Below are 21029 nucleotides of genomic sequence, written 5' to 3'. Positions count from 1 at the left end.
ACGGAAATAGATTGCCCAGCCTTCCTTCTGAGGAGTGGCTGGTGGGTTTGAACCGCCAGCCTTCTGATTAGCAGTCAAGTGCCTGAGGCACTATGCTACCAGAGCTTTTAAATATTTGGTAGGAGTTGAAAATATATCTTCTGTTTACTGCTTTTAAAAAATCCTATATCATTGACAAAAATATTTACAAATATTTTTATTAGTTATAGATATTCTTTATTTCTGAAGGTTTTTTTTTCTGTTGCTCTATCATGCTTTTACTATACAGTAGCACTCTTAACACTCAAGAGGGATGTGGCCTAAGACTCTTTATAGTTAATAATATGAACTAGTTCTTATTTTTAATGGATCTAAAATTTCTATTTTCTGATTCTAAGAACTATCACTTTCTTGATGCCTCTTCCCTTTCATCATGGGAACTAATGATCAGCTTTTTGAGAAAGGCCATGTTTTCATAAAAAAAAAATACTGCATTCATTAAAGACTACTTAGTATAAGACAGTAAAACTCTTGTCTTGCTGTGTGAATGATTGGACACCTAGCTAAATGATTATAAAACTGTATATCACTGATCTTCACTAATAGTTAAAATTATGAATATCAAAGGTCTGCTTCATCTTATTTTTGAAGTATTAAGGAGGTGAAAGTGGTAAAGAGAATTATGAGGATGGAGTACCTGCTATCTCGCCTTAGGTTAATCCTCCTAAAGCATGGCTTTCTTGTATTAATACCCATCTTGAAATTCCTCAGTGACTCTTTCTTTAAAAGGATAAAAAAAAAAAAAAAAAAATCAGACTCACTGCTATCAAGTCGGATCTGACTCATAGCAACCCTTCCTTGGGTTTCTGAAGGAGTATCTCTACAGAAGTAGATTGCCCTCTCTTCCTTCCAAGGAGTGGCTGTTGGGTTTGAACAGCCGGCCTTCTGCTTAGCAGTCAGATGCCTTAGGCACTACGCAGAGCTCCCTTAAAAGGATAGGATGAGGTCAATAGCTCAAATTTCATGGTTCTTTCACAGATAACTCTTAACCTACTTTTTTAGTTGTTCTTTCAAAATATAATAGTGTTTACTATGTACTGAGCATTGTCCTAAGCTCTCCAAATAAGATGCTAAATAAGAAAAACATGATTCCTGTCCTCATGGACTTGTCTAATTTCTCCAGCCTAACTGATCTCTGTGATATACGTGTGTAGTTTTGCCTTCTTACCTCTGCTCATGTAATTATTTTTTCCAGAAAATCCTTCCCTCTCAGCATATACAACTGTTCTGTGTTTTAAATCTCAGGTGTAACTACTCTCCATGACCATGTCAAGTGATGATGGTCTCCTTCCTCTCAATGACTGTGGCACTTAATCATGCTGTTCATTTGTGATGTTATTTTATAATTATTAATATATACTAATTATTAACTTTTCATATGTGTATCTCCTCAGATACACATATGAAAAGTTAAAAATTAGTATATATTATAAACCTTATACACCCTTACAAGGTTTTGAATTACCAGTCTTTCTTCTGGCACCTCAATAATTCATGTCCCATCCACATACAAAATACACTTACTCCTTCTAAGTTTCCCAGAAGTCTTATCCTGTTATGCATCAGCTCAAACTCAAGAATCTTTCCATTTCAATCAGTTCCAAGTGTAGATGAAGCTATTCAGAAGTAGTTCCTTAAGTATAGCTCTTTATGTACAGTTTCTCAGAATCTGAAAACCTGTGATACTAAAGAGACAAGTTATCTATACCCTTCTCCATCTACACCCAACAAACAATGGTTGGATAGCCATAGGGTGACCACTGTAGACATTCCTGTTCAAAAGGGGAAAATGGAAAAGACAAAAGGGCCGCTAGTTCATAGTGATTTTGATATTGAAGTGGGCAAATGTGGTAGGTCTTTTGATTAAATTTCTGGGCCTGGGAATTCTTCATGGGTCTGGGCTTTGCTCTGTGAGCTCTTGGTCCTATTCTCTGAGTCAGCTGTCCTTTTTCATGAAATGTAGCCTATGTTTGCTTATTCTGCATCCTGCCGGTAGAATTTTGGCTTCTTTTCACTTTGTACTCTCCTTGTTCCTTTCAGTCCAGATGGCAGTGTTTTTGCTGATATAATTCTCTCAAAAACTTTGTTGGCCTCCTGTGAATCTCGGTGCAGTTCATTTCACGAGATAAAAACCACAGTGGTACAACCACTGTGGAAAGCAGTATGGCGGTTCCTTCAAAAGTTGGAAATAGAAATACCGTTTGACCCAGCCATTCCATTACTAGGTATATATCCTAAAGAAGTGAGAGCTGTAACAACAACAGACATATGCACACCCATGTTCATCGCAGCACTATTTATAATAGCAAAAAGCTGGAAACAACCTGGGTGTCCATAAACTGAGGAGTGGATAACCAAACTGGTACATACACACAATGGAATACTATGCAACCCTAAAGAGTAATGTAGAATCTGCAAAATACCACATAACATGGATGAACTTGGAGGACATTATGCTGAGTGAAATAAGTCAGTCACAGAAGGACAAATAGTCCGTTATTGTAAAAGTCAAGGCACAGTTTATATATGGAAGGAAATTTTCTTTGTTGGTTACCAGGGGTGGGAGGGGAGGGTAGGGAACACTGTTTTAAGAAATTAAATAAAGATAAAGGAAAAAAAAACCTGAATGTAATAAAAAGCATTCTTTCCTGATATTCCCTAAGGCACAGGTGATAAATGCATTGATATGTATTAGAAAACATCTTGAAAATTGACTCTGGCCTGCAGACATGTGCAGTGGGACAGAGAGGAACAAAGTTGCTGGGAACTAACACTCTCCTCTCTGCCTAAGCCCTGATCAGCTGATGACAGGAAGCCAGTGTGACTCATCCAGTACACAGGTGCACTCAATTAAGAACCTACTGTCCCTTTAAACCAAGACGAAGGAAATTTCAGCCAATTGTCAACCATCTCACGCCCAAGTTTCTGAAATTTTTATGAATATGTATAACCCTCTCTTCTGAAACCTACAAAAGCTGTAATTTTATGGAGATTCAGGGAGTCAGATCTGGGTATGGACTCCTGCCTCCTTGCGTTGCCACTTTGCAATAAATAATTTTCTCTCCTCTAAAAGGAAAAAAAAAAAAAAAAAGCCATACATAAATCTCTTCAAAGTATAGCTTTTGCAGAGATACTGAAGTACAATCCCTTAAGCTTTCCAGAGGCCCTAGTGTTTTGAGAGGATCTGTGAGGCATACTCTTAATTGTTTTTTTTTTTAAATAACTCTTTATGTAACTGATTAAGACTGTGAGATACCACCATTGATCTTTTTGGAGTCTTAACAAAAAGTTTTATAGTCACCCCTTCATATTTAGGCCGTGTTCTCTGGGCAGTGCCCTGGGCACAAACTTTGTTCAGAAGCTGTTTCTTAATTTTAGCATCTTTTGCCATCTAGAGAGGCTAAAAGTTTTTAAACCCATGAAATACTGGTTCCTTTTTGTTTCACAGCCTTTCCCTTTGTTTTCCTTTATCTCCTTTTACTGTTAGAAGCAAGAGAAAAATCAGGCAGCACCTCAACACTTTGACTTTGCTTGGAAGTCTTTTTTAGCCAAATCACTCAGTTCATTAGGTATATTTCCTACTTTCCTTGCTACTGAAGAAGGCAATATTGCTGCTAAGTTGCTGTCACTACCTTACAAGGACCTCTCATCCTTCAGTTTCCAAAAACGTTTTCCTTACTTCCTTTTGAGTGCTCATGAGCAGCATTCTTGAGGATTTCTATAACAGTCTATTCAAGGCAATTTAGGCTTTCTCTAAGTGCTACTCAAAATCCTTCCAGCTTTTGCCAACTGTCAAGTTCCAAAGCCACTTCCATATATTTTTAATATATTTATTACGTTAACACCAGTGTTTGTGCTGCTACTAAGTGTCAGTAGTAGTGTCTGTGCTACTACTAATCTCCTGCTTTGTAACAAACAATAAACCAAGCCCATGGCCATCAGGGCAGTTGTGACACAGAGTAGATCTGCCCCATAAGGTTGCTGTGTAACACATAACCCCAAATCTTGATAACCGAAACAACCTAATTTGTCTCACAGTTTGGGTGGGTCAGGAATTTAGGTGTAGCTTAACTGGGCCCTCTCTTTCAAGGTTTCTCACAACTTGTCAGCCAGGGCTGTGGACTCATTTGAAGGTTTGTCTGCAGAAGAATCTACTTCCCAGCTCACTCACATATTGTTGGCAGCATTCAGTTCTCCCTGGCTGCTGGTCAGAGGCCTCTCAGTTCCTTGCCTAGGAGGCCTCTCCATAGCACAGTTGACAGCATGACAGCTGGCTTCCATCACAGGAAAAGAAAGCCAGCAAGACTGGCGCCAGAATCATTTTATAATCTAATGTCAGAAGTGCCATCCCATCACTTTTGCCCCATTTTCTTCATTAAAAGCAAGTCATTAGGTCCAGCCTACACATACAGGTTATAAATAGCAGGAAGTGGGCATAGTTGGAAGTCATCTTAGAAACTGTATAATCTTTGGCCACTATTTTCATATTTTGGTAAATCCATGCATTTACTAGGTTTGAAAGTTGGAAGAGTATACAGAACAGACCATTAGTATTTACATAACACATTTAACAAGATCATCATGGCCTTCTAACTTACTGACACTTGAAGGAAATTTTATGAGCTTAATTTCTGCATGCCAGCCAAGTTTTTCTTTCTACATAAATGTGTCCCTTGTTCATATATTCTTATGATTTATGATGGAATGTCAGATTTCTAGACAGACTTTTGCAGTTGAAGCACATCTGACTGATAAATGAATCAAGCGCTTTTTTTGGCTTTTTCCCAGGTACTGATACATGTCAGTGTCTATGAGATGCAATGAAATGAAATAAATTAGTTCATGTACGTTAGATTAATTCTGAAATCAGAGTTATTCCTTTACTTTTCAGTGTATTTTTGGAATTATGGCAAAGAGGTAGTATTATTGCTTCCAATTTTGGTGGAGTGAGTATTGTGTATCTTATGGTTACAAAAGTAATCATACATACAAACACACACATGCAGGAACATTTTGCTATCTTTTGATGTTAGAGGAAGGAGGCTAGGAAGAATGGTTGCAATATCCATACTTGTCCTGGAAACTATATATGTATTGAAAGATGGAAACCTTTGGAGCTTTCTTCTTTGTTAGTCATACTTGAACATATTCATTATCCCTGCTATCCAAAACCTTTTTAAGTCTCAGCACAGAAACCACTTTAATCTAATAGACAGACATGACATGTTGGCCTGAAAAATAACAGTTAATTATTTTTTCCATAGAATATTATAGTGTTACTTGGTTCAAAACTTGGCTTTGTGTGATCTGATAAATGCATTGATGTTTAGGTTGAAAATTCACAGTGAGTACATTTGAATTTTTTTTTTTTTTCATTTCTGGTCTTTAGAAGTAATTGTTATTTTCTTCTTCTTTTCCAGAAAGTATTCTGGTTTATTTTTCAGTTATCCTACAAAAGGTTATAGTTTGGGAAAGGAGGAATGGGGTCTGAATCAATGCCTAAAGCTAGTTTTTTCAGCTAGTTATTGCAACTAAATCTCTGACTAGATTTGTGATATTAAGCAAAATTGTCAATATTTAATTATTAAATAATATTTTTAGATACCCAACCATGTTATAGGAGACGATATAACATAGTTTGTTTTTAGATTATTTCTAACATATATAATTTCTTTTTTGTTTTATAGGCAATATCACATTACAAAGCAAGACAGGTAACATCACAATAGGTACGTTGCTAAGGTGCTAGTTGTGAAATGTTGCCTGCTTTTGAAAATAGCTATTTGTGATCCTTTATTAAAGTACATAAAGTCTACAGTTTAGCTGACAAGCTGATAGGAGCTGATGTGCAAGTCAATTATAGGGAAACCCAATGTATAAATATGTAAAATTATCCTTGGAAATTTTTTGATTCACTATCCCATAAATATTACAGGTTTAGTGTCAGTCAGAATGGAGTTAGAATTCTTATTTCACCACTTTGTATACCTGGGGAAATTACCTAACTTCTATGTGTCTCAGTTTACACACCTGGAAAAAATGGAAATGATTGTGAGTACCTACCTGATAGTATTGTTATAAGGATTAAATATGTATAAGCACTTTAGCACAGTGTCTGACATATACGAAAAACTCCATAAATAGTAGCAGTGTATTGACAGGGGACTGCCAGAAATTCAAGCCAGATTCAAAAGAGGATGTGGAATGAGGGATATCGTTGCTGATGTCATATGGATCTTGGCTGAAAGCAAGGAAACCAGGAATATTTTTACCTGTGTTTTATTGGCTATGCAAGGGCATTTGACTGTGTGGATCATAACAAATTATGGGTAAGATTGTAAAGAATGAGAAATCCAGAACACTTAATTGTGCTCATGAAGAACCTGTACATAGACCAAAAGGCAGGCATCAAACGGAACAAGGGGATACTGAATTGTTTAAAATCAGGAAGGGTGTGCATCAGGTTGTATCCTTTCATCATATTTATTCAGTCTGTATGCTGAGCAAATAATCTGAGAAGCTAGACTATATGAAGAAGAATGTGGCATCAGGATTGGAGGAAGATTTATTAACAACCTTCAATATGCAGATGACACAGCTTTGCTTGCTGAAAGTGAGGAAGACTTGAAGCACTTTCTGATGAAGATTAAAGACTACAGCCTTCAGTATGGATTAAATCTCAACATAGAGAAAACAAAACTCACAACTGGGCCAATAAGCAACATCATGATAAATGGAGGAAAGATTTAAGTTGTTAAGGATTTCATTTTACTTGGATCCATAATCAACACCCATGGAAGCAGCAATCAAGAAATCAAACAATATGGGCAAATCTGCTGCAAAAGACCACTTTAAGATGTTAAAGAGCAAAGATGTCACTTAGAAAACTAAGGTATGCCAGCTCTAAACCATGGTATTTTCAGTAACCTCATGTATATGTGAAAGCTGGATAATGGATAAAGAAGACTACAGAAGAGTTGGTGCATTTGAATTATGGTGTTGATGAAGAATATTGAATGTATATGGACTGCTCAAAAACAAACAAATCTGTCTTGGAGGACGTGTAGCTGGAATGTTCCTTAGAAATAAGAATGGCCAGACTCCATCTCTCATACTTTGGTCATATCAGAAGGTACCTGTCCCTGGAGAAGGTTATTATGCTTGGTAAAGTAGAGGGTCAGCAAAAAAGGGGAAGACCCTCAACGAGGTGGATTGACAGAGTGGCTGTGATGATGGGCTCAGGCATGGCAACAATTGTGAGGATGGCGCAGGACTGGGCAGTATTTCATTCTTTTGTACATAAGGTCACTCATTGTGAGTCAGAACCAACTCACTGGTGCCTAACAACAACAGCAGTTTTTATTATTATTGTTTTGATCTTAGGCTAGAACTAATAGTGGCTAATAGTGCTTTAGAACTAATCACCACATTCTATGCTATGACTGTGGGGAAAAAAGTTCATTTTTCCAACTGGGAATACCTGGAGCATATATATCTTCATCTGCTCTACCCCGGGTAGTACCCATTTGCCTACCAGAAGGAAAAAGCACACACTCAGTTTTGACAGCGGTGGTGATTTTGATGGCCTTATGAATGGGATGTTGGGGATGGGGAACTGGAATCTTTGTGGGGAGCTGTTGTATATTGCTCATGTGTATGCCCAGGGCCTACTGATTTCGTCCTTTTTGAGATTTTGCATTTTGCCCTTTATGTTTCTTGAAACGGTGAATATGTTCATCTGTCCTTTTCACTATCACTCTTGGGTTTTCTAGCCTAAAGTACACATCATTTTTTAAGTTTTCTACAGATTGTACCTTGTATGTTCAATGGGGGATAAAGAGAAAGCAAATGCTTTCCAAGAAATAATGGTAAATCATTTCAACTAAGACATGACCAAAGAATGTATCTGTATTCCAGTGAAAAATCAAGATTTACTATTGATTTTTCAGGGCATTTAGTCAGAAAACCCATTTGAGGATAGTAAGGGAAGTTTCTACAGTGAGGGAGAAGGTAAGAGGCAAGAAGCTGAGCCAGTTGGAGAAGTCCTAGGTATGGGTAGAATTTGTAGCAGTAAGGAAAGGGGAGAATATTCCAATTTGGGAGGCACAGAAAGTGTCAATACCAAGTAGCAGACCTTTTAAGCAGATGTGTATTTTGATGAAGTATCATTATTTCAGTCATAAAGACATTCTCCTGTATTTTTTCTGGCAGTTCTAAAATTTTTATCCATCTCTAACTAACTTTTGTGTATAGTGTATGTTAGAAGTCAAGGCTCATTTCCCCCCCCATATGAATGTCCAATTGTTGCAGTACCATTTGTTGAAAACACTTTGACAGTTTTGTCTAAAATCAAATGAATATATAATTGTGGATCTATTTCTGATCTCTTCTGTTTCACTGATCTTAAAATATTTTGCTACAGCAGGTTTAGCAAACTTTCTACAAAGGATCAGACTATAATTATATTTTGGCTTTGTAGGCTTCACAGTTTTCTCTGTCTGGACTGTGTAATTGCCATTGTGACACAAAAACATCCATAAATAATATGTAAACAAATGGTTGTATCTGTGTTCCAGTAAAACAGTATTAACAAAAACAGGAGGCAGGCTGTAGTCGGCAGGTCTCTGCTTCAGTTCCTAACTACCATTTCTGATATGATGCTAGAGAAATTTTGAATTTTGTGCCTTAATCCCAAAGGTGATAAGTAGGTAGTGTTTATTTGGAATTTCTTATGACTGGTTTACATTTTCCTTAAAGCAAAGGATTTGCTGGAGAAAAGTGAAGTGAGCTCTACAAATCATGACAATCCGCTGAGTAATTTGGATTTTGAAGAATTGGTATCAGCAGAAGCAAAAGAGTTGCGAAAAAACAAAACTGGTTTGTAGGAACCTGAGGGAGGAATTAATTAGAATAGCCTTAGCTACAAAATACTGGAATGGGTCTCACAAAAGGTTATATAATTTTATCAAATTAGCATTTAATGGACTAGAAATGATTTAGTTATTGTCCTGCCTTAAAGCAGAAGAATAAACTGTGTACTCTGTGTGATTCCCTTCTAAAAGAATATGTAGATTATGATGATCCTTTACTCCTAGTTTAGGTAATGTAATTGATCAGCTTCTTGAGTAATCTCATCAGTGATTTGGATTGTGTGTATACATTCTAGTCTACTTCTCAAACAAATTCTTCCTGATTTCTGTAATACAGAGCTCTTCCTCAAAAGCCAAAGTATTTCAAAACACTGATTTTCCTTGGACTCACATTTTAAAATGTTTTCTTTGTTCTGGGACACTGGCCCATCTTTCACTTAAAATGAGTCAGCAGGAGAAAGCAGAGCTTGATAGTAGATAGTGGTGTGATGGGAGTGCTAATTGGGTTGCTACTTAGCTTTAACTTTTTCTACTCCCATTGCTTTTGGAGAAGGCACTGTTGGAGTGTACTGGTAATTATATCAAAGAAAAGAGAATACCTTCTTGTTATTTTTCTTTGTGTGTCTCTCATGAGCCCACCCTTTCTTTGCTCTCTCAATATATAATGCCCAGCAGGACATGAATTTAGAAAACTTTACTTGAAGTGACTTTAAAGTTTTGACTTCTCAAATCCTTATGTTGTATATGTAAAATGTCTTGTTCTTGCAATTAATGCAGCTTTGGAAGTATATGAATCAGGTTGCAGAAATCAAGAAATACCTATTTTTTATGTGTACATGTATATCTGAATATTGAAATTCGAGGTAGAATTATAAAAATTTGGAAGAACTTCTTGAAAATATTTCATCAGTTTTAAGAGAATACTTCTTTTATCTGATGGAAAAAGCAAAGTTTGGAATTTTAGAAGTTTAGTTACTATTCTCTGCTATTAGCAAAGTGTATATTCCAAAAAGCTATTTCTTTGGTGGCATGTAGTCTTAGCTTGTAGTTGACATCAGTTTTTCCCTTTTGTATATGTAATTTTCCATGAAAACTCAGTGGTCTCTGTCAGACTGTAAAGATCTTTGCCCAGAATTATGATGAAGAAAACTCTCTGTGGGAGTCTACTTATTCCAGCTTCTGTCTAGACTTATTCTGTTCACTTCTTAATCACTCTCTCATGTATATTTCCCTTAGACTTTCTCAGGTGTCTATAGAATTTCTCCATTATGTGATTCTCAAAAAAAAAGAAAAAAGAAATTATTTGGATGACATCTTAATTCTACTCAATATTTGTTAGCTCTAATCATTTATGAAGAAGAATGTGGCATGAAGATTGGAGGAAGAATCATTAACAACCTTTGCTACGCTGATGACAGCTCTGCTTGCTGAAAGTGAGGATGACTTGAGGCACTTACTGATGAAGATTGAAGAATACAGTCTGTGGTATGGATTACATCTCGATATAAAGAAAACAAAAATCCTCACAACTGAATCTATAAGCAGCATCACGATAAATGGAGAAAAGATTGAAGTTGTCAGAGACTTCACATTGCTTGGTTCTACAGTCAACGCCAATGGAAGAAGCAGTCAGGACATAGCACTAGGCAAGGCAACTACAAAAGACCTCTTTCAAGTGCTGAGGAGCAAAGATGTCTCCTTGAGGACTAAGGTGCGCCTGACACAAGCCATGATATTTTCAGTCGCCTCATATGCATGTGAGAGCTGGACAATGAATAAGGAAGACTGGAGAGGAATTGATGCTTTTGTGTTGTGGTGCTGGCAAAGAATGCTGAAAGTACCATGGTCTGCTAAAAGAGCTAACAAATCTGTCTTGGAGGAAGTGCAGCTGGAATGCTTCTTGGAAGCGAGAATGGCCAGACTACGTGTCACCTACTTTGGTCATGTTTTCAGAAGGGACCATTCCCTGGAGAAGGATGTCATGCTTGGTAAGGTGGAGGGCCGACGAAAGAGGGGAAGGCCCTCAATGAGATGGATTGACACAGTGGCTGCAGCGATGGGCTCAAGTATAGCAGAGATCACAGAGCTGGCATGAGATTGGGGGGTGTTTTGTTCTGCTGTGCATAGGGTCCTTATGAGTCGCAGACGACTTGATGGCACCTAACAACAACAACAACAACAACTAATCATAGCTTTTAAATTCACGTCTGTTTTCTAGTTTGAAAACTTAATTACTTAATTTTTTGAATAGCTTTCAAAGGATGGGCCATTATCATAGCTCAGGACTGATAACATGAGTATGATAACTGATAACATAGGTACTTAGTGGATTTTTTTTTTTTTTTGCTGTTGTTTATTTCCTATTTGGGGGAGAAAATATTGTTTATGAGCCAGATAAAAGTCTTGTTGTTTTTTTTTCTCCTAGAAAAAGCAAGAAATTAAACTAATATTTAAGCCTTTTACTTTGTTCAACCTGCAACAATACACACATCACATGGTCTACATATTTTACCATATCATTGTTTATTTGGCTTCTTTTGAGATACAGTAAGAAGACTTAAAACACAGTTTCTTTTGGTAGCTATGGAGTGTAATTTTGACTTTCTTTTAGCTCTTCTATCTCATTTATCTCCAATAGCTTAATTTTCCAACATTAATGTTTACTTTTGACACTGAAACTAAATAATGGAGTCTAATAAAGGACATTTTTCATTATAGATTGAAGACAGATTATTATAAATTATCTTTGATTCAGATTTTGACCAATTTATTGCAGAGTTGTTCTTTGTAGTCATATAAAATTTCTTTTAAAGAAAAAGGTTGGCTCCTTTGTAGATATGTACATATTTTCTCTCTGCATTTTGTAGAAAGTATGATGTACTTTTTGGCATGATGTTTACTATACTCCCTGATTTGTTTCCACTTTGAAGTAATAGAAATTGCTGATAAAATATGCTTTTATTAGATCTCTCTCTCTAAAAAGAATATACTTTAGCCTTTTCAGGACAGTCAGATAGACTATTAAATTAAAGGTTCAATTAGTCCTAAAGAGAGGGAAGGAGAAGCTACTTAGCACTGACTCTTCCATATTATTGCCTTACCTATATATCTCTGACTCTGTCAGCTTTTCCCTGAACTTCAAATGTTAGGGGATTGAAAACTGGGCTTACTTGGCAATGTAGAGAAATTTGAGTCTTAAATCAGGGCTACCATAATTACTAATTCTCTACCCCTGACTTAAAAGTATTTCTTCAGTTCTGGAAACTTGAAAAGAAATACTGAGATATAAACAAGCTTCACTAATTTTTCAAATGATTTTTTCATTTTTCCTCTTTTTTCCCATGTCTCACTTCCTCTCAAAAGTGCAATAAATAGTACTTTTCAGTACGAGCAAATTGGCTAAAAGGAGAAATTATAAGAGATTTTGATTTGCTACTGCTAATTTGGATGTGTCTGATAGAATTCTTTAGTAAATATTGACAGCTTTCTAAGTCTATCAATATGACAGTAAACTAAATGTATCAATGAACTTAATGGTCTTGGCATCAAGGATCCATAGCTTACACATTGTCCTTCCCATCTATTAGATTTTAGAGTAGGTATGTTTAGAGATATGCAGGTTAATGTAGACATAGGGATTTCATAATTAGTTGTCTATGTGTAGATTTCTAGATTTCTGTTGTGGTTTTATGTTTTAATGCAAAAGATGGTGTTGTTATAAGGAGAATACAAAACCTTGGAAGACTCGATAACTCCTTATCCAAATGCTGAAGGAGAAATTTTATAATTTCATTTACTTAAAAAAGAATGATCATACTTCAGGTTTTTCTTCCTTCCCAGATTCGTCCTCTGGATGTCTAAAAGCATCAACTCATCAGGGTGCCATAGATGTTTATGTCAGCCAACTGGGAGAAGTGGACTTAAAGTCCCATAAAGGTTAGCCATCTGAAATGTTTTCTTTTGACATATGCTCTAAGAAAGATTTTACGTAACACTGAGGAAACAGATGGTCATGTTATCTTATCTAGACTGATAGTTACTTCAAGAAAATTTCTTTTGATGGAATTTGATTTAAAGACTGGCCTACTAGCACTATAGATCAGTGATCTTCAAAAGTTTTGGGACAGATGGCTATGAAAACTTTCACTTTGTAGTATAAACAAAAATATTGTAATATTTTGGCTGTTATTGTGGAATTTTTCTTAATGTTAATCTTTGAGTTTTTCACTTTAGTTTTTTTTATCTGAAATAGAGTATTCTTTGGAAGAAAAATGCTGCTATATGTTCTTTTGGAAACTTTCCTTTCCTTTCCAGGAGGACCTTCTTCGGCCGTCACTCTAGAGTAATAGTGTCCGAAGTGTGATCCTAAATGAAGATATCACCAGAGAGGTCTTCTAAAATAATTGTTGAGCTAATCTTTTAAAGTGTCAGTACTTATAAGGTGTCTATCTCTGTAATTTAGTTTCTAATACAAAACAGCTTACTCAGAATCTAAACCTTTTCATTAAAAACAGTATTCTTTTTAGTCATCTGAAGGTTGAGTGTGTGTGTTTGTGCACACGTGAGCAAATGGCTTGGGAGGAGTAGCTCAACCATAGTGCTGAAGTGGCCTAGACACAGAAAATTAAGGGTCATAGCTCTATATTAAAAATAAAAAATACAATCTAGAAGTCTGCACATATTGGCCAAAATGGTTCTATGCATAACCAGGAACATACTTCCCTACAGAGACTGGTTGTTCCAGCTATTAGTAATTAATTTGCCATGCCAGCTTAATACTTTTTCATTCAGCTAGGCTCCCTTAACAGATTGTCAAAATTACAAAACACAGAGGTGTGTGAAACTGGTTATTGTTGACACACAGGTGTGTTTGATTTCTCAAGATCACATTTTTTTTCTTTAAAATAGGGTAATATCATGTTCTCACTAAATTTCTAAGTGCTTCAATGTTATTCATAGCATTTTGTAAAATCAGTAGAAGTTCTTTGGTTGCACTTGCTCATTAAAAAGATCCAAAAAGTTTTGGATAAGCAACTCTTACATGAAAGTTATTTCCTTTTTTGTGGAAATAGTCCAAAAAATAAAACAAAACAATCAAAAGCCATTGTTAATCCTCATCCATTTAAAATTTTTTCAAGAATTACTTGGAATTTTGTACTGGTGATCTATGGAAATAGCATACGGTGTTACAAATTTGATATTTAGAATTGGAATTTTGTGCTTTCTTCTGCTGAACTATGTTACTGGCAGAAGCTTAAAGATAAATAGAAACAAAGATTTCTGTTATACTTCAGATCTTCTAATTCTCACTGCACTTGGGAACAGTAACTTTTTAGAGAAAAAGAAAGTTATTCAGGACTGTTGCTTAATAGTTAGTAAAAACATCTGGAATCCATTCCAACTCTGCCACTGTCTTGCTGTCGGATTCAGTCATTCACTTAAGTTTCTTAAATTTTCTCCATTTTGCCATGTGATAAAAAGAATGTTAAAATGCTTGTTTTTTGCTTTCTTTATGAAAGTTAATGTGGTGACTTTAATTAATTCAGAAAGGGTGCTTTGGCTTGGGAGTCAGAGTACTGGCTTTTCCAGTTAACTTTTTGTTCTTAGGAAAATGACCAGTTTTAACACAGTATGCCTTCAATCAGTGGTGCTGCCAGTATTAGCTCACTTTTGAATTTTTAAAGTAGACAGTAAATTTATGAAGTGAAAAGAGGTTGAAGACTTAACAAGAGCCCTCTTTTCTACAAAGATAGTGTTAGGGTTAAAGATGGGACATTTGGGAAAGTATTCAAGGCATGGAATTGTTCCTTCACAAACAGTGGGGGAATTTTAGTACTGGTAGTTCTTGTTTTTTAAGGATATGGAGGGAGATAGAACTATCTGGATTGCTTAGCATGTTTAAAGCTCTTATAGATTTAAAATTACTTTATTGATTTAAGAAAAGGAAAAAAATGTTTATAAAATTACCAAGTTTGATACATTTAAAGTGAAAAGTACTAGGAAATAGGTTTTGAATCCATGATTTTCAGTTTTTAAGTGTGTTTGGTAGAAAAACATGTATCTTACTCTTCATTCTAAAATTTTCCAGGAGTTTAGTGTTTTCTTTTCCTTCCCTAAACCCTTCATATCTTGTTATGAGGGAATCTCCTATCACTGACTTATATTTGAACCCTGAAAAGCAATTTTTTTTCAAAAATAAAATAAACGAGTTGTGATAATATACTTTCTTTCTTTTTTTGAAGAGTGAGTGTGGGGATTCATCATTCTTACCCCAAACTTCCAGCCCTTTGTTAAGAAAGCTAAACCCCCAGCAAGAGTTCATTACAAAAGGCTTTAGAAGTAATTCTGAATATATTTCTGTGTATACGTCTTTTTATTTGTCAATCAGAATCTACCTCAGTAGTGAGAATGAAGTCTACGTGCACTTTGCTACTGAGATTATGTGAAATTACTTGGGGTAATTTAACTAGATTAGAAGAAAAATCATGACCAGTAATTACATTCTAAAAGAAATCTTTACAACATTTTCTATGGATGTCATACTGATAATCTTTGTCCACAGAGATAAGATAGAGGCCTCTTAGCTATTTTATTTGTTATTTGAGAAACAGAGCCAGAAAAACTTCTGAAACAGGAGTGTGCTGGTGAGTTTGCACTGCAAAACAATAAGTTGTTTTGAAAAATACTTCCCTAGCTAACAGTACTTTTTCTGATTTCTTCCTTTAGAAGCTTGAATTAGCTTAAGATTATAGTGAAAATAAAGTTGAGTCTCTTGCCTCAGGTACTCAAAAGCCTGAAATCCACTCGAAAGATTTATCAGTTGATTGGAATACAAATAATCCTTTTTTGTTGTCATTTTTTCTCCCCACATACAAGGCACAATTGAAAGTGCAAGAACTCTGTGTTCTAGTTGTGGTATGTTGTTGTTGTTATGTGCCCTTGAGTCAGATCCGACTCGTAGGGACCCCTCCTTGGGTTTCTGAGGCAGTATCACTACGGAAGTAGATTGCCCTATCTTCCTATCTTCCTTCCAAGGAGTGGCTGATGGGTTTGAACCTCCAGCCTTCTGGTTAGCAGTCTAGTGCCTTCGGCACTATGCTGCCAGAGCTCCCAGTTGTGGTATAATGAATGGTAAAGTTATAGTGCTGTGGTATGATGAGGCAGCAGTGTGTGAAAATACCATGGAAGTTAAGAGCATGGGCTTTATGGCTGTTTAAGTTCTCTAGTGCTCCAATAACAGAAATACCACAAGTGGATGGCTTTAAAAAACAGGAATTTTTTCTCTCACAGTTTAGGAAGGTTAAAGTCCAAATTCAGATTACTGGTTATAGGGGCTGGGTGAAGGGCCCTTGACCTTGGGCTGCAGTTCTGCCTCTTGTTCCAAGCCCACTGGAGCTGGAGGTATCTCCTAACTCAGGTAGCTGCTGGCTCCTGAGGCTGACAAACCCAAAGTCAGCAAGTAAAATGGCACAGTCCCAAGATCGGTAGGCAATACAGCAGGCCACTGGTTCAAATCCAGGAACTGGAGGTGAAAACTTGGCCAAATGCAGGATCCAGATGTGCCAAAAAGGCTCAAGACCTTTCTCAAAGCTTCACAATATATACTCAAAGCAGGCCATACTCTGAAGGCAACTACTTAGCTGCTCACAGCACGTTCTGCCATGGAGGTGATTATAGTCTCATCATGGGGAATCACTACATCCAGTTACTCAGCTACTCAAAACTATGACCCAGCCAAGTTGACACACAAGCTTAACTACCACTATAGTCATTTTACTGGGTCTAGATTTCAATGCTGGATCTAGTGGGATCTCGAGCAAATTCTCATCTGTCAAATGAGTATAATAATAATGACTCATAAAATCAATCTAGGAATTAAAAGACTGTGTAATCAAAGTGTCTGGCTCTTAGTAAATGCTTAATAAATGGCAAATCCTATCTACAACTACATGTGCAGTGAACTACTGACTTTTCTGGTATTAGATGAGCAGGCCAGGAATTTTGGCAAAAGAAGACATAGTAATAATGTCCTTGGTAGTAAAGAAACTTTGATCATCTGTGAGTAAGGAAAAGGCACTACTGTTAAAAGAAATATCCTGAAGAGTAAAGATGGTATACCAGAAGCAATACTGCCTTTTCAGTAGTTTATAATAGGCTCTGGAACTTTTGATATCTTTGCTTGAATTAACTCTCCCTTAAATTTTTATAGGTTCTGTTATTATCAAGGTGCCACCTTCTCTTCAGACTCATTTACAATTATCAGGGAAAGAGGTTGATGTGAATTCAGAGGTCCATGTTCAGGAAATGGCTGAAGCCCACAAGGATGATAGACTAACAGTTACTGGTAAGGAAGCTGCATTTCTGCTTACAAGAGATGAATAGTCATTGTCTATACATAAATAGAAATGTGGTATATGTAACTGCAATTTTATCTTTTTAATTCTTTCCATTGTCATTTTCTAGTGTTTGCCACTTTTTTGTTTTAATTGCTTATTGGTAGCATGATGCAGACGTTGACATTTTATTTTAAAACCTCTCATTAAATCACTTACAGGCATTCACCAGTCCCATCATTAGATAAAATTTATTTTAAAAGGTTTCTGGTATAGCTGCTTTCTAATTCTTAGACTTAAAATTCAACTGAATACATACATTGTAATGAAAGATTTAAAATTAACTGTGTGTGTATGAGTGAGTATATGATTAAAGTAAATAGGAATTTGGCTTGATATTATGCATGTTGCAAACTTGCTGTTTTAGTACTTTTTTCCTGACTACCTATTTTTCTAAGTATTTATTGTTTTAATAGATAATATAGCTAAATATTAACAAAATAATAATAGTAATGCTGATAGTTTCCCTTTAAGCCCTACCAGAAAGGCATTGAAAAAAACATTGAAATTGTGCACATGGCTGTATGCTAGGAGTTTACCAATGAGGTGCTGAACAGAAAAAAGAAATGTGTGTATGTATGTGTGTGTGGGGGGGTATCTCCATAAGATTGAGTTTCAGTTTTAAATATTCATTTATATGTCTTAAAAATTGGAAAACAGTCTATTAAAAATTACAGAATATAGGCAGACTCTGTGTTATGAACATCCAACAAGCAGACAACTCCTGCTTGCCCTTGAATGGCAGGGCTTTGAGCTAGTTCTCTCATACTGACATAGCAAAACAGGAACAGACCACAATCTTTAGTTTGGGTAATTCATCATGGTAACCAAAATGTAGTAGGAAAACAAAGTCCTTACCCTCTGTCATGAAGAGCCAATAATTACAACAGGTTGAAGAGGGAAAGCAAAAGGTTTATTGAGTATCCATACCCAAGGAGACAGTGAGAATCATTTCTCTACAATGTCTGTCTCCCTGAGCTGGGGAATGGTTAGGGCTTTTAAAGGGAATCAGGCTGAGAGGGGGATAGGTCTTAGGAATGCTAATAATAGTGTTTTCTTTTCATTACAGGATGAGTAGTTGTATTTGTCTTGTAGTTTCTTGGCCTTTCTTCTGGTCAGTGGTAAAGAAACTGTCCTTGGTCTTTCAGGGGCCTTGTGTCTATCTAGAGGGATTTATTCTGCAAGGGGAGAGAGTATGGGAGTGGGCATCTTCAGGCCTCTCCGTCTGCGAGAATGTCTCTGTTTCCTCCTTATCTTGGTTGCCCCAGCGCCTGGTGTCTCCTTCCCCAGGGTAAATAAAGGCTGGCTATAGTGCCTAAGGGGAGCTCTGGTAGCTTAGTGCCTAAGGCACTTGACTGCTAACCAGAAGGCTGGCAGTTCAAACCCACCAGCCACTCCTCCGAAGGAAGGTTGAGCAATCTACTTCTGTAATAATACTGCCTCGGAAACCCGAGGAGGGGTCGCTGAGTCAGATCCGACTCGATGGCAGTGAGTTTGCTTTTTGGTATACTGTTTCCGGGGGAGCTCTGGTGGCATAGTGCCTAAGGCATCTGACTTCTAACCAGAAGGCTGGAGGTTCAAACCCACCAGCTACTCCTCAAAAGGAAGGTTGGGCAAGCCCGGAAGCCCAAGAAGGGGTTGCTATGAGTCAGCAGTGTGTTTTTTTTGTTTGATACTGTTTACTGTTTACTCAGAAGAGAATGATAAGGGGAGGGAAAAACAGTGAGTTAGTCACTAAAATTAAGGTCTACTTTAATCCTGCCTGTTAGCTTGTAAAGGTTTTGCAGGTTTCAGTGAGGGGCTTCTTCAGCCTTCTATTTCAACCATCCTCAAAAACAGGAAAAATTATGAATTGAAGCTCTGTGAAGGGAGACTAGGAAGACTCAGGAACCTGATGCATGAAATTGGGCTATTGGCAGGACTGTGGAGCGTCACACACATTCACAGTGGAGCAGTCAGGCGCCGTCTCTGAGCAGGCACTGCTGTCTTTGCAGCTTTGCTTCAATATTGTGTTTGCCCTGACTGAGGTGATTGAACCCACCCCTACTCATAGCACGTTCTTTATCATGGTCACCTTCACTTGCCACACGTGCAGCTTATAAATTATTGAAAAAACTTCCAGCCTTTTCTTGTTCTAAAATAATGCTAAATAACTACAATAACGACTGACCTACAAATTTTTAAAGATACAGTTAGGACAGATCTTGTTTGTAACCTGAGGACGGGACTGCCTGTATAAACAAAAAGTATAATAGGAATAAAAATGACACCTGTATTTGCCAGGTCTGATTCAATGTCTAATGGGCAAACTCTTAGTTACTTAGTGAAAATTGAATAGAAATTTAAGTTGATCAAATGTGGGAAAAATCAACTTATCAATTTAGATAACTGAGACCTCCTAAAAATTAAATACTTAGGCTCATCAAAAGATTTGACCAAGAGAATAAAAAGAGATTCTGCAAACTGGGAAAAAAATCTTTGGCAACAATATACCTGATGAGGGTCTAATCTCTAAAATACATAGAAAACTTGAACAACTCAACAACAGAAAGACAAACAATCCAATCAAAAAAGTAGGCAAAAGACATTAACAGATGCTTCACCAAAGAGAACATTCAGTCTGCCAACAAATACATGAAAAGATGCTTGTGATCATTAGCCGTTGTTGTTATGTGCCCTTGAGTCAGACCCAACTCATAGCGACCCCTCTTTGGGTTTCCCAGGCAGTATCACTACAGAAGAAGATTGCCCAACCTTCGTTCCAAGGAGTGGCTGGTGGGTTTGAACCACCAGCCTTCTGGTTAGCAGTCAAGTGCCTTAGGCACTGTGCCACCAGAGCTCCTTAGAGAGATGCAAATCAAAACAACAATGAGATAATATCTCAGCAAAAATGGTAATGATCAAAAAAACCCAAAACATCAAATTCTGTCAAGGTTGTGGAGGCTTTGGAACTCTTATACATTGCTGGTGGGATTGTAAATTGATACCACCACTGTGGAAAACAGTATGGTACTTCCTCAAAAGCTAGAAATAGAAATCCCTTATGATCAGCAATTGCACTCCTAGGTATATATCCTAGAGATATAAGAGCAGTGACATGAATAGACACATACACATCTATGTTCAAAGTAGCATTACTCACAATAGCAAAAAGATGGAAACAACCTAAGTGCCTATCAGTGGGTAAACAAATTGTGGTGCATACATTCAATGGAATACTACGCAACTATAAAAAATAATGAGTCTGTGAAGCATTTTATAACATGGATGAATCTGGAGGACATTATGCTGAGTGAAATAAGTCAATCACAAAAGGACAAATATTATATGGTTCCACTATTATAAAAAGTCAATAATATATAAAATTATTTCATGGTGACAAAGGATGGAAGGGAGAAGGAGGAGGAATCATTTTCTAAACAGTTGTTACTTTTGGTGATGGGAAAGGCAATCCCAAATATGGGTGAAGTCAGCACAATTTGACCAAGGTAAATAAAGATACTAAGCAGTATATGAGAAAAAGGGGTAATTTTGGTAAATGCTATAAATATACAATTTTGCAACAGTAGTAAAAACAACCAAAAAATATGTGTTTGGTTATTTATGTATGTTTGTTATGGTATTTATGTGGATACATATATGTGTATAGAAAGGCATTTGCAAGTAAATACATATGCTTATATAGGTGTATCAATCACACTCACTGCCATTGAGTTGATTGTGACTT

General features: G+C 36.6%; 1 protein-coding gene across 1 annotated transcript in view; it reads left to right on the top strand.

Moving 5' to 3' along the window:
* FAM185A (family with sequence similarity 185 member A) overlaps window positions 1-21029 on the top strand; it is a 149604-nt gene that overhangs the window by 61749 nt on the left and 66826 nt on the right. The window contains exons 4-6 of the mRNA XM_007945207.2: window positions 5727-5768; window positions 12750-12845; window positions 17119-17253. Of these exons, the coding sequence (XP_007943398.2) occupies window positions 5727-5768; window positions 12750-12845; window positions 17119-17253 (273 nt within the window). The remainder of the gene's footprint in view (window positions 1-5726; window positions 5769-12749; window positions 12846-17118; window positions 17254-21029) is intronic.

Source organism: Orycteropus afer, unplaced genomic scaffold (assembly GCF_000298275.1).
Source record: "Orycteropus afer afer isolate SDZICR_OR568_19922 unplaced genomic scaffold, OryAfe1.0 scaffold00007, whole genome shotgun sequence".
NCBI lineage: Eukaryota > Metazoa > Chordata > Mammalia > Tubulidentata > Orycteropodidae > Orycteropus > Orycteropus afer.
Note: the sequence above shows the minus strand (reverse complement) of the source record. Positions and strands in the feature narration are given on the sequence as shown.